A 13,699-nucleotide genomic window follows, 5' to 3' on the forward strand; every position below is an offset into this window, starting at 1 on the left:
GAAAAAGCACATATGGAATCATGTATTAACCAAAAACGTGTTAAATAAATCATTTAAACAGATTTCTTCAAAGTAGCCACCCTTTGCCTTGATGACAGCTTTGCACACTCTTGGCATTCTCTCAACTAGCTTCATGAGAAATGCTTTTCCAAAAGTCTTGAAGGAGTTCCCACATATACTGAGCACTTGTTGGCTGCTTTTTCTTCACTCTGCAGTCCAAATCATCCCAAACCATCTCAAATGGGTTGAGGTTAGGGCTGTTGCGGTGACCATATTACCGCCACACCGGCGGTCACGAGTCATGAAGGCAGTCAAATTCCATATGACGGTTTAGTCACAGTAATTAGGCTTCTCCAAGCTGTGATTCTGCTGCCGGTCATTAGTAGCGTACCAAACGTACAAACTGCCTGGTACTCAGCACTCTATTGTCCCTCCAATCATTCTGACATCAATGCAAATTTATTCGAAAATCCAATCAAACACTCCATGAGAGCTCATGAGCTCGTGTTGCACAACATTTCTATAGGCTATGCAGAGTGATGTCCGCTAATAAAAAGAGGAGGATCCCATCAGCTTTCTATAGGCTAGGCCTACTATATTTATTTATCAACTTTCCTAATTTTAAGCCCATAGCCTACCTGGCTGGCATGAAAATAAACCACAGGGAAAAGCGTCCTCCTGTCGCTATTTAATTTCATAGATGACATGTATTCTTTCCCCCTGTTTTGATACAGGTGCATGATAATGGTCCATTCTAAATCAAAACAAATGTCACCATATTATTTAGTATATGTAAAGACAAGATTTTTTTTAAATTATTTTACCGTTATTTTACCAGGTAAGTTGACTGAGAACACGTTCTCATTTGCAGCAACGACCTGGGGAATAGTTACAGGGGAGAGGAGGGGGATGAATGAGCCAATTGTAAACTGGGGATTATTAGGTGACCATGATGGTTTGAGGGCCAGATTGGGAATTTAAGTCAATAATAGTCTGATAAGTGACAATATTAGCCTATCACTTGTGAATTATATATTATCACTTGTGAATGATGCCCAACAATGCCTTTTTTTTGTGACTTTTCAATCATAGTCGCACACCGCATGTAGCCTAGCCCATAGGCCTATATGTTTACGTAAGGTTTGTATCACAACAAAAGTGTCCAAATAACTTAAAATTAAGCACATTAATCCACTTTACAAGGGGTGTAGAGCCTAACTAGCATATATTCGTAGCGTGTGAGTTTCAAGTATGGGGAAGATAATTTATTTTCTTTTATTTCTCGCACTGAATAGTATAGGTAGACTTTTGCACGATGGGGGATCGTAGATTGACATAGGATAGTGCTTTTGCTGTTCATTAGGCCTCCTCTTCTTGTTGGCTGACAAAGTAAATGTGAAAGTTTCTTCCAATATCTTCAATATGCACCTCGTAATGCAGTTGCGTCAACGATGCGTCTGTCTTAGCTTGTAGCCTGTGAGAAAGACCCGTGACAGAGAGCCGTGCGAGTGAGAGACGCTTCAGATTGCGAAGCACACTCAGGGAGAAGGGCACCACGCAGAACTCCGGGCTGTAAAAGGCATGGATTTTTTTTAGGGTGCATTACTGCCACAAAAGGTATGCCGCTGTGAAATTTGAGGCATTATCTATTGCTATCTAGAGACTATTGGAGTGTGTAAAGCCTGCGCAAAAAAACAAAGCGGCTCTCACGCCGTTCAATCGACTTTTTTTTCGAATCATCATTAGTCTCATGCAGGACAAAACATTTGTCACACCCTTGATCTGTTTCACTTGTATTCGTGCTTGTCTCCATCCCCCACCAGGTGTCTCCCATCTCCCCTCATTGTCCCCTGTGTATTTATACCTGCATTTTCTGTTTGTCTGTTGCCAGTTCATCTTGTCCCATCAAGTCCCACCAGCGTGTTCCCGTGTTTCCTGTGCTCTAGTTTTTGTTTTTCCTAGTCTTCCCAGTTCTGACCTTTCTGCCTGTCCTGACCCTGATCCTGTCTGCCGTCCTGTACCTGCCTGAATCTGATTTGGATTACGACACTTTGCCTGCCTTGACTTACCTTTTGCCTGTCCCTTGTACTATAATAAACTCTGAGACTCAAATGATTTCAAAAACAAATGCACTTGTTAAACTTTGACACAAAGTAGTATGTGACAAATAGCACACTATGTTTCGTCTGAGTATTTGCTATAGTCAAAGACGAGTTGTATGAGCTCAGGTCAATGAGGCCTCCAGGCCATAAACAGCAAATAGAAGTTCAGAACTTGTAATTGTCACAAGAACTTAAGTTGATCAAAAGATCTAACACAACGTTAGATGATGATATATGTATTATTATAGATTTGTAATTAGCTATAATGTCATTTTGGACCGGGAACACAGACTTAATTGACATGAAACGAACACAACACGAGGGTTAAGGGTGTCAGTTATCTGTTTTAGTGATGCAGCTGGCATGTATACTGTTGAGTCGTCAGCGTACATGGACACACAGGCTTTGTTCACGGTCAGTATGAAGTCATTAGTAGACACAGAAAACATAACAATACGCTATGATCCATTGATCATAACATATTGCTGAAAAAAACATATGGATCTTTAATGGAAGCGGCAAAGGCTGCACTGAAGTCTAATAAAAGAGATCACACACTTTTCGTATTATCAACTGATGAAAGATTACTGTCCCCTTTAACGTGATGGAAAGTTCATTTCAATGTTAAATGGCTCTTTTTAGATCAAAAGTTTATAACTGTTTTTGTTGTTGTTGTTACTGTTGTTTTCCGCAGGTGACCACTCTGCATCACGGAAAGTACTTTGCCATGAAGCGGGTCAGTAAGAAGCACATTGTTGCCAAGCGACAGGAGGAGCACGTCCTGTTTGAGAAGAGGATCCTCAAAGCCATCACGAGTGACTTCATTGTCAGGTGATTGCGGGGTGCTAGGTGACCGCTGACCTCTAACCTTTAACATCCAAGCATCATTATTTAAGCTCACGCTTAAATCCTCTTTCTTCCCGTGTCAATCGATGGCTTTCATTTGTCACGTAAGTACCTTAAGTACCATGAAATATAAAGGAAAATCAGCAGACACTGCTGTAGCCCTCAAAGCTCCAGGAGGACGGAGGATACTGTACCAGCTTTAACCCTGTTTTCTTTCTCTTGATGTTCAGGCTCCATTTTGCCTTCAAAGACACTCGCTACATCTACATGATTATGGAGTTCTGTGTAGGAGGGGAGATCTGGACCAAGCTCAAAGAAGTGTGAGGAAACACGGCTGACTAAGGGCGTTTTCACACATACTTTTGAGCTATAGAATCAGAGTTTGACTCTTTGTTACATTGTATTTTTTTTCATTTGATTCCATTGGTTTCACATTGGCAAATGTCAAATGAACAAAAATGTCTCAACAAAACCACGTGTCCACGCAAGTCATTTGGTATTGGACAAACATTCTCACGTTTCTCCATTTATGATTATAATGAAGCATCACTTGTGTGTCCCAATCTTCATATTACTTTTGTTTAGGTTTTCCAACAAATTGTGGGAGCATCTGATGCACTCATAAATGCGTTGCTCCTCACAGAATGTTTCAGAGATCTGAAGTTATGATGCTGTGTGCATTTCATCAAATGCTGGGAGTTCAACAACCAATAATAATGTGCGACTCTGGTTCTTTTCCTGTGTTCTCCGAATTAAATCGGACCGAGACCACCGTGAGACCACCGTGAACCATGATGCACTCTTTTAGTGCGCTCCCAAGTGCCGAACTAAGGGGGTAAATGAACCAGAATTTGGAAAAAAACAAACCAAACCATTTTGGAGTGAAATCCCCCTTAGTCTTCTCATTGAGATTAACACAACTGAGGTTGTAGATTCTTCAAGACATTTAATTAAGATCAAAACTGTATGATCTGCATTGTCTCTGTTTTTTACAGTGGACGTTTTGATGAGCCCATTGCTGTATTCTGCACTGCCTGTGTAGTGGAGGCCTACGCCTACCTCCATAAGAAGGGCATCATGTACAGAGACCTCAAGCCTGAGAATCTGATGCTGGATGCCAAGGGCTACGTTAAACTGGTAGGTGCTACCCTACGCTTTCCCTCTTTCACTGCTTTTTATCTCTTGTCACATGTTTCTGTGTACGTGCCTTCTAATCTCGGTATCCAGAAGCAAATCTTGCTTGCATGTGAACTGGCCAGCTATGAACGTTAACGTATGTCACAAGAGACTATGTACTTGCGACGCCAAATAGTTTATGCATTCATAACTCTGTGTTTGGGTATGTGTGGGGGTTTGAATGTCTGTGTTTTTACACCTAGGTGGACTTTGGCTTTGCTAAGGAGTTAGTGCACGGTGATAAGACCTACTCATTCTGTGGTACTCCGGAATACATGGCCCCAGAAATCATCCAGAACCAGGGACACGACTTCGCTGCTGACTTCTGGTCCCTGGGTATCCTGGTCTATGAGCTGCTGGTGGGGAGGTACTGTACACGTCCGCACAGAAAGATTTAAAGCAGCTTCAATTCTTCATTTTAATAAAGTATTATCTAAAATACTGTTTTACCTTTCAGCCCTCCATTCTCCAGTTCTGAGCCCGCGAAGATCTACCCTAAAATTTTGGACGGGGTGCTCAAGTTCCCCCCTTACATGGGCGAGGGGGCCAAGTCCCTCATCAGTAAACTGTGCAGGTGAGAGATGGGCCACCCCGTGTTCTGGGGTGTTAGGTGCTGTTATAACTCCGTCTCAGTTAAGTGTAAGTGTTTTGATTGGTTGTTGATGTTGTGTTATGGCCCATAGGCCTCGGCCGGGTCAGAGGCTGGGAAACACCAAGAATGGGATTAAAGATGTACGCCATCACAGGTAACAATGATGACCCAACCGTCCAGTGTATATGACCCATTATTTGGTCTCTCTCTGAGGACTCTCACCCGCTCCCCATTTCCTGTGTTCCCCTCTAGGTGGTTCAGCAGTATGAACTGGCACAAACTGCGTGTGGGCCAGGTGGAGGCTCCTACAATCAGACTCATACGCAAGGTCAGTCTAGCCACAGCAGATAACTTTAAAAGGTGTCCTTCGAAGGATTTAGAAATGGGTATGAATACTATCGTTTATAGGGACATTTGTTTATACAGTATACGGTCTATAACGGCTATTCCCAAACTGGGATACGCAATCCGTCGGGGTAGGCCAAATAAAAATGTGATTGAAATGTTCAAATAGTCTATTTAGATTTTTTTTTTCTCACCTGAATAGCCTCGTTTCACTGCCAAAAAATAAATAAATTAAACCATCTATGTCAAATATGTAGCCTAGTCAAGTAATTAACATCCAATCACATTAACTGTTACTCTCTCGCGGGAATTTCAATAACTGTCCGTATGTAGCCAAACGTAGCTGCTGCTCATTCCGGATAAATTATTTTAAAAAGTAAGGCCCGCCTCTATAGAGACACATACCAGCTCTACTGGTAGTACTGCTACTACCAGCAGTACTACACCTGCACCTGTCGAGTTGTTCTGCTTCCACGAGCACATCAAATGTGAGCATCAGTAATTCTACATTTGTTGCTAGCCAAGCTAGCATGGACACTGACAGTTGTGAATCTGATGCACCCAGAGAGCTACTGTCCTCTTACCCGGGAAAGCACCGAACAACAGACAGGGACGTTGGACCATCGAAGAGGCGCAAATATGATGACAACTACATTGATTTGGGGTTCACTTATATTGGGAGTAGTGCCTTTCCTCAGCCACAGTGTGTTATATGTACAAAAGTTTTTGGAGCGAGAATTAAGACTATTTTCGAGTAGTAAGACTTATATAAAAGCAACAGATACCATTAATATGAAGGGGCTAGAAGCATCTTATATTTACATTTTTTCTATACTTTTATTTAACCTTTATTTTACTAGGCAAGTCAGTTAAGAACACATTCTTATTTACAATGACGGCCTACACCGGCCAACGCTGGGCCAATTGTGCACCGCCCTATGGGACTCCCAATAACGGCCGGTTGTGATACAGGCTGGATTCGAACCAGGTTTTTTTGCCCCTATAACATAGTAGTCCACCACCGCAAGAAAAGTTTTGATGCAGCGACGTATTAACACCACAGTGGACTCTTACCCCTACAGTTTCCCAAATGCCGCGAGTCAACCCACATTTATTTTCAACAGCTGTTGTCTTTTTAGTGAACACATTTTTCCTGCAATAGGTTTTCACACTTTATAAAGATCAAGTAACATTCATGTTACAGATTGAGTGGTAACGGACAGTCAGAAATGTACTGGTGGGGGCGGGGACCACAAATACAAATAACTGTGTTTATAAACGTGGATATTGACTTTGCCACTTCAGCATGCTTTTGTGGCAGAGTCGATACCATGCAGGGCTACGGGCCTGAAGGTTGAGGGTTCGCCGACCACCACGGACGGGCTCACTGTCCCTGCCTGTTTCATTACGCTACAATCAGAGCCGGCAGCAGACAATGATTTTGATGCCATGTTTATAATTATATAAAATATATGCAATGCATTTTTCACCAACAGATTTCTGTGCCAATGCACAAACAATAAACTAAGCATACCGTCTTCGAGCACTTTAATATTGGTTTGCGTTTTCAACACCACAATAAATTCGAGCAAGGGTTGCCTTCCAGAGAGATATCAGAGATTGTATCATTCTCTGCTTCACGGAAAAATGGCTTTCTCGGGATATGTTGTCGGAATCGGTTCCGCCACCGTGCTTTTCCCATCGACCTATACGCTGACTCGGTGAGTGCGTTTATAAGGAAGTGCATTGGAGATGTTGTACCCACTGTGACTATTAACACCTACCCTAACCAGAAACCGTGGATGGACGGCAGCATTCGCTCAAAACTGAAAGCACGATCCAGCGCTTTTAACCATGGAAAGAGATCTGGAAAAATGACTACATATAAACAGTGTAGTTATTCCCTATGCAAGGCAATCTCTACAACATCCGCAGAGTACGACCCTGCCTCACACAGGAAGCGGCGCAGGTCCTAATCCAGGCACTTGTCATCTCCCGTCTGGATTACTGCAACTCGCTGTTGGCTGGGCTCCCTGCCTGTGCCATTAAACCCCTACAACTCATCCAGAACGCCGCAGCCCGTCTGGTGTTCAACCTTCCCAAGTTCTCTCACGTCACCCCGCGCCTCCGCTCTCTCCACTGGCTTCCAGTTGAAGCTCGCATCCGCTACAAGACCATGGTGCTTGCCTACGGAGCTGTGAGGGGAACGGCACCTCAGTACCTTCAGGCTCTGATCAGGCCCTACACCCAAACAAGGGCACTGCGTTCATCCACCTCTGGCCTGCTCGCCTCTCTACCACTGAGGAAGTACAGTTCCCGCTCAGCCCAGTCAAAACTGTTTGCTGCTCTGGCACCCCAATGGTGGAACAAACTCCCTCACGACGCCAGGACAGCGGAGTCAATCACCACCTTCCGGAGACACCTGAAACCCCACCTCTTCAAGGAATACTTAGGATAGGATAAAGCAATCCTTCTCCCCCCCCCCCCCCCCCCTTAAAAGATCTAGATGCACTATTGTAAAGTGGCTGTTCCACTGGATGTCATTAGGTGAATGCACCAATTTGTAAGTCGCTCTGGATAAGAGCGTGTGCTAAATGACTTAAATGTAAATGTAAATGCAATCAAACAAGCTAAATGCCAGTACAGGAACAAGGTGGAGTCGCAATTCAACTGCTCGGACACGAGACATATGTGGCAGGGTCTACAGGAAATCACGGACAACAAAAAGAAAACCAGCCACGTCACGGACACCAACGTCACACTTCCAGAAAAACTAAACACCTTCTTTGCCCACTTTGAGGATAATACAGTGCCACCATCGCGGCCCGCTAACAAGGACTGCGCCCCCACCTCTCCTTCTCCATGGCTGATGTGAGTAAAACATTTAAATCAATCGTGGACTTCAGAAAACAGCAGAGAGAGCATCAAATGGACATCAGTGGAGAAGGTGGAAAGTTTTAAGTTCCTAAGTGTACACATCACAGACAAACTGAAATGGTCCACCCACACATACAGTGTGGTGAAGAAGGCGCAACTGCACCTCTTCAACCTCAGGAGGCTGTCCCCCAAAACCCTGCCAACTTTTACAGATGCACAATCGAGAGCATCCTGTCGGGCTGTAATACAGCCTGGTACGGCAACTGCACCGCCATCAACCGCAAGGCTCTCCAGAGGGTGGTGCAGTCTGCACAACGCATCACCGGGAGCAAACTACCTGCCCTCCATGACACCTACAGCACCCGATGTTAGAGGAAGGCCAAAAAGATCATCAAGGACAACAACCACCCGAGCCACTGCCGGTTCACACCGCTACCATCCAGAAGGCGAGGTCAGTTCAGGTGCATCAAAGCTGGGACCGAGAGAATGAATAACAGCTTCTATCTCAAGGCCATCAGACAGCTAAACAGCATTCACTAACTCAGAGAGGCTGCTTCCTACATTGTGACTCAAACACTGGCCACTTTAATAAATGGATCGCTAGTCACTTTATACAATGCTACTCTAAATAATGGCACTTTAATAATGTTTACATATCTTACATTACTCATATCACATGTATATACTGTATTTTATACCATCTATTGCACCTTGCCTATGCCAATCGGCCATCGCTTATCCATATATGTTCATATTCTCATTCACCCCTTTAGATGTGTGTATTAGGTTGTTGTTGGGGAATAGTTAGATTACTTGTTAGATATTACTGCACTGTCGGAACTAGAAGCACAAGCATTTCGCGACACTCACATTAACATCTGCTAACCATGTGTATGTGACGAATAAAATCTGATTTGATTTGAAATAGACTATGTAAATCTCGACAAACAGAAAATACTTCCCTCCCTACCTTGCAGGCCTACCTAGCATCCAAGACTTGGCTTGACAATCTCTGAATGTCATTAAACTTTTTGTTATTTTGTAACAGATGTCTCTTTCCATTCATCAAAGGCCGTTGCACAGTTTGGATTGATAGATTTTATTTGTCCTAAAAACAATACATATACACACATTACAAAGATGTTTAGAAGGGACTGGGATTGCACAATAAATTCAGGGACTTATGTCCAATGTGGTCCATATTTTTTACATAAATATACAATGACATACAGACACATTACAGATATACAGACAAAAATGTGCCCAACTTCCTTATGATTTGTTTTGGCTGGTCTGTATTTTATTCTTTAGATGTTTGGTGCTGTTGGTGAATCAATCAATGCATTTTTAAATCCCTTTTTACATCAGCAACAGTTGTGCTTATACAGAAACCCAGCCTAAAACCACAAAGAGCAAGCAATGCAGATGTAGGAGAGCGGTGGCTAGAAAACATTTCCTAGAAAGGCAGCAACCTAGGAAGGAACCTAGAGAGAAACAGGTCAGGGTTCCATAGCCACTGGCAGAAGTGCAGAAACTGGATCAGCAGCACGACCAGATGGACCAGTTAGATTGAGGACGGGGACAGCCAGGAGTCATCAGGCCATGGTGCTAGGGCTCAGGTCCCCTGGGAGGAGAGAGAGAGAGAGAGAGAGGGAGAGATGGGAGAATTAGAAGGAGCATACCTAAAATCAAACAGTAGAAATGTAATGAAATATTTGAATCACATGGCTTTTGCATCGTTATTCAAATGGCATTTTCACTGCAACCAAGAGTAGAATTTTGTACTCACTTGAAAACAATAATGCAATTATTCATTGCATTTTGGTGTGGAAGGTTAGTCTAGGCAGGATAATTGTACTGGCCCTAAACAAGATCAATAGGGGAGCTTTTTGAGCCGCATGTCTCATGTCTTCACTGTTTTTTTATGCACAATGATGCACCTGGCCTCTCAGGTGCATATCAGCTATTCCTATTTGTTCTTGTGGATTCATAATGATAATTGATGCAGCTTTGAATGCTTTTATGCGTGGTTTGATCGCTAGTTAGCCTACCGCAGATCTGGACAAATGATCCACCTACCACTATTGTCACTATGTGTCACGTTTCAGGAGAAGACCCAGATGCAGACAGTGTCGAAGTAACACAAGTTTATTAATAGAACAGGGGGCTGGCAAAACGACAGGTCAAGGGCAGGCAGAGGTCAATAATCCAGGGTGGTGTGACAAGGTACAGAATGGCAGGCAGGCTCAGGGTCAGAGCAGGCAGAATGGTCAAAACCGTGAAAACTAGAAAAAGACAAGAGCAAGGGGAAAACTGCTGGTAGGCTTGACGAACAAAACTAACTGGCAACAGACAAACAGAGAACACAGGTATAAATACACTGTGGATAATGGGGAAGATAGGTGACACCTGGAGGGGTTGGAGACAAGCACAAAGACATTTGAAACATATCAGGGTGTGACACTATGAATGGTGGATAGAGGGCAGGATAGACAGACTGGTTGACAATATTATGGTATAGTAAAAGTTAGCGCGTGGAAAAGCATAGTGCACATTAATATATGGGAGGCGCATGCAAGCAGATGAGGACATTTGGCTAGGATGGAAGAAATTATATAAGAAATCCGCAAAAGAGCTAATGTAAACCAGGGAAAACACACACTACCCTCCCCTGTGCCCAATAGAAAAAACACACAACCCTCCCCAAAGCAAAACAATATGTTTGATAACCTTCCCCTATTTTGGACCTCAGTAAATGTGTTTTTTCCTTAAGTAGCTGCCATTTATTAACTGTCATATCCAGTGTGACCGTCATTCCCAGGCAGCCAATGATATGAGCTCCCCTTCCCCCCCTCTTTTCCTTCAGGGTCCGTGCTACATCAACTTTGATCGCTTCCCCTTCGACCAGGCTCTGGCTGATGAGGAGTTCTCCGGCTGGGACAAAAACCTCTGACTTGAACCAGAGTCAGAGTTCAGAGGTCACGGGTTCACTGATAGATTCATCCAGATCAGACTACTTCTTGGTGACCTTGGTTTACCCCGTACCTTTAAGACTCTGAAAGCAATGTAGGGGTAGGGATGAGACTATGCCCAAAGCCATTGACACACATGGTCAGATTCTGACTACTTTTTTACTAAGGCTCTGATTTCTCCATGCTGGCTTCACAGAATCCTCTGGTGGCTGCTCTGGCACTTTAATAAAGTAAGAGATACGGTACAACACAGAGAGGCATGAAGGAAACGTGTGAATATAAACAGACTCTCCTACACACACACCTGTGTAACTTGACACGTGTGCTCATTGAAAGCTGTATGTGTGTGTTGTGCCCAAAAGAAAGATGAATGAATAAAAAGTGTTGGATGCAATGTTTCATGCTGGACAAAGATATGGTTTTACCATTGACCCTCCTTGTACTTTGTAATTTAGGATGGCATTATTGCTAGCATTATTACTACTATAAATGATAATATTTTTTATATGCTGCCAAGGACAGCTTCCAGTGTTTGTTACTACTGTTTTTCATTTGTGTATATCTGCCAGGCCATCTTTGTATACTGAACAAAAATATAAACGAAACAGTGTTGGTTTCATGTTTCATGAACTGAAATAAAAGATCCCAGAAATGTTCCATACACACACACACACATTTGTTTACATCCCTATTAGTGAGCATTTCTCCTTTGCCAAGAAAATCCATCGACCTGACAAGTGTGGCACATCAAGAAGCTAATTAAACAGCATGATCATTACAAAGGTGCACCTTGTGCTGGGGACAATAAATGGCCATTCTAAAATGTGCAGTGTTGTCACAGAACACATTGCCACAGATGTCTCAAGTTTTGAGGGAGAGTGTAATTGGCATGCTGACTGCAGGAATTCTACCAGAGCTGTTGCCAGAGAATTGAATGTTCATTTGTCTACCTTAAGCTGCCTCCAATGTTGTTTTAGAGAATTTGGCAGTATATCCAACCGGCCTCACAACCGCAGACCACGTGTATGGCATTGTGTGGGCGAGCGGTTTGCTGATGGCAATTTGAATGCACAGAGATACCGTGAAGAGATCCTGAGGCCCATTGTCTAGCCATTCATCCACCTCAATCACCTCATGTTTCAGCATGAAAATACACAGCCCCCATGTCACAAGTATCTTTTACACAATTCCTGAAAGCTGAAAGTGTCCCAGTTCTTCCATGGCCTGCATACTCACCAGACATGTCAGCCATTGAGCATGCTTGGGATGCTCTGGATCAACGTGTATGGCAGCGCGTTCAAGTTCCCACCAATATTCAGCAACTTCGCATAGCCATTGAAGAAGCGTGGGACAACATTCCACAGGCCACAATCAATAGCCTGATCAACTCTATGCAAAGGAGACGTGTGGCACTGCATGAGGCAAATGTTGGTCACACCAGATACTGACGGGTTTTTTGATCCACGCCACTACCCTTTTTTTAAGGTATCTGTGACCAACAGATGCATGTCTGTATTCACAGTCACGTGAAATCCATAGATTAGGGCCTAATGAATTAATTTCAATTGACTGATTTCCTTATATGAACTGTAACTCAGTAAAACCTTTGAAATTGTTGCATGTTGCGTTTATATTTTTATTTTGTACAAATAATAATTTGTTCTTAAGACTCACCTTGTTAAATCATTTTTACATTTACATTTAAGTCATTTAGCAGACGCTCTTATCCAGAGCAACTTACAAATTGGTGCATTCACCTTATGATATCCAGTGGAACAACCACTTTACAATAGTGCATCTAAATCTTTTAAGGGGGGGGGGGGGGGGGTTAGAAGGATTACTTTGTCCTATCCTAGGTATTCCTTAAAGAGGTGGGGTTTCAGGTGTCTCCGGAAGGTGGTGATTGACTCCGCTGACCTGGCATCGTGAGGGAGTTTGTTCCACCATTGGGGTGCCAGAGCAGCGAACAGTTTTGACTGGGCTGAGCGGGAACTGTACTTCCTCAGAGGTAGGGAGGCGAGCAGGCCAGAGGTGGATGAACGCAGTGCCGTTGTTTGGGTGTAGGGCCTGATCAGAGCCTGAAGGTACGGAGGTGCCGTTTCCCTCACAGCTCCGTAGGCAAGCACCATGGTCTTGTAGCGGATGCGAGCTTCAACTGGAAGCCAGTGGAGAGAGCGGAGGAGCAGGGTGACGTGAGAGAACTTGGGAAGGTTGAACACCAGACGGGCTGCGGCGTTCTGGATGAGTTGTAGGGGTTTAATGGTACAGGCAGGGAGCCCAGCCAACAGCGAGTTGCAGTAATCCAGACGGGAGATGACAAGTGCCTGGATTAGGTGTAACGGTCCTGACCTGTTTTATGTTGTTTTTGTATGTGTTTATGGTCAGGGCGTGTGTTTTGGGTGGGCAGTCTATGTTTTCTGTTTCTATGTTGGTTTTGGGTTGCCTGGTATGGCTCTTAATTAGAGGCAGGTGGTTTGCGTTTTCCTCTAATTAAGAGTCATATTTAGGTAGGGTGTTCTCACTGTTTGTTGGTGGGTGATTGTCTTCCGTATCTGTGTTATGTTTTGCACCATACGGGACTGTTTGGCGTTTCGTTCGTTTTGATGTAGTCTGTTCCTGTCCGTGAGTTTTACGTTGTAGTTAAGTAAGTTCATGTTCAGGTTTTTTCGTCTACGTCGTTTTCTTGTTTTGTAATTTTGAAAGTGTTTTGTTTTTCGTGTTGCCATCGTCGTGTTTAAATAAAAGATGTCTTATTTCCCGAATGCTGCATTTTGGTCTGATGATCCTTC

At 43.6% G+C, this 13,699-nt stretch overlaps 1 protein-coding gene across 1 annotated transcript in view; it reads left to right on the forward strand.

The window, feature by feature from the left end:
• LOC129817166 (cGMP-dependent protein kinase 1-like) overlaps positions 1 to 11,579 on the forward strand; it is a 32,777-nt gene extending 21,198 nt beyond the window's left edge. Inside the window, exons 14-21 of the mRNA XM_055872140.1 lie at positions 2,797 to 2,933; positions 3,179 to 3,268; positions 3,944 to 4,085; positions 4,328 to 4,491; positions 4,582 to 4,698; positions 4,808 to 4,870; positions 4,969 to 5,044; positions 10,805 to 11,579. Coding sequence (XP_055728115.1) covers positions 2,797 to 2,933; positions 3,179 to 3,268; positions 3,944 to 4,085; positions 4,328 to 4,491; positions 4,582 to 4,698; positions 4,808 to 4,870; positions 4,969 to 5,044; positions 10,805 to 10,891 — 876 coding nt within the window. The 3' untranslated portion in view covers positions 10,892 to 11,579. The remainder of the gene's footprint in view (positions 1 to 2,796; positions 2,934 to 3,178; positions 3,269 to 3,943; positions 4,086 to 4,327; positions 4,492 to 4,581; positions 4,699 to 4,807; positions 4,871 to 4,968; positions 5,045 to 10,804) is intronic.
• The last annotated feature ends 2,120 nt before the right edge of the window (positions 11,580 to 13,699 follow it).

This window comes from Salvelinus fontinalis, chromosome 20, assembly GCF_029448725.1.
Source record: "Salvelinus fontinalis isolate EN_2023a chromosome 20, ASM2944872v1, whole genome shotgun sequence".
Taxonomy (NCBI): Eukaryota; Metazoa; Chordata; class Actinopteri; order Salmoniformes; family Salmonidae; genus Salvelinus; species Salvelinus fontinalis.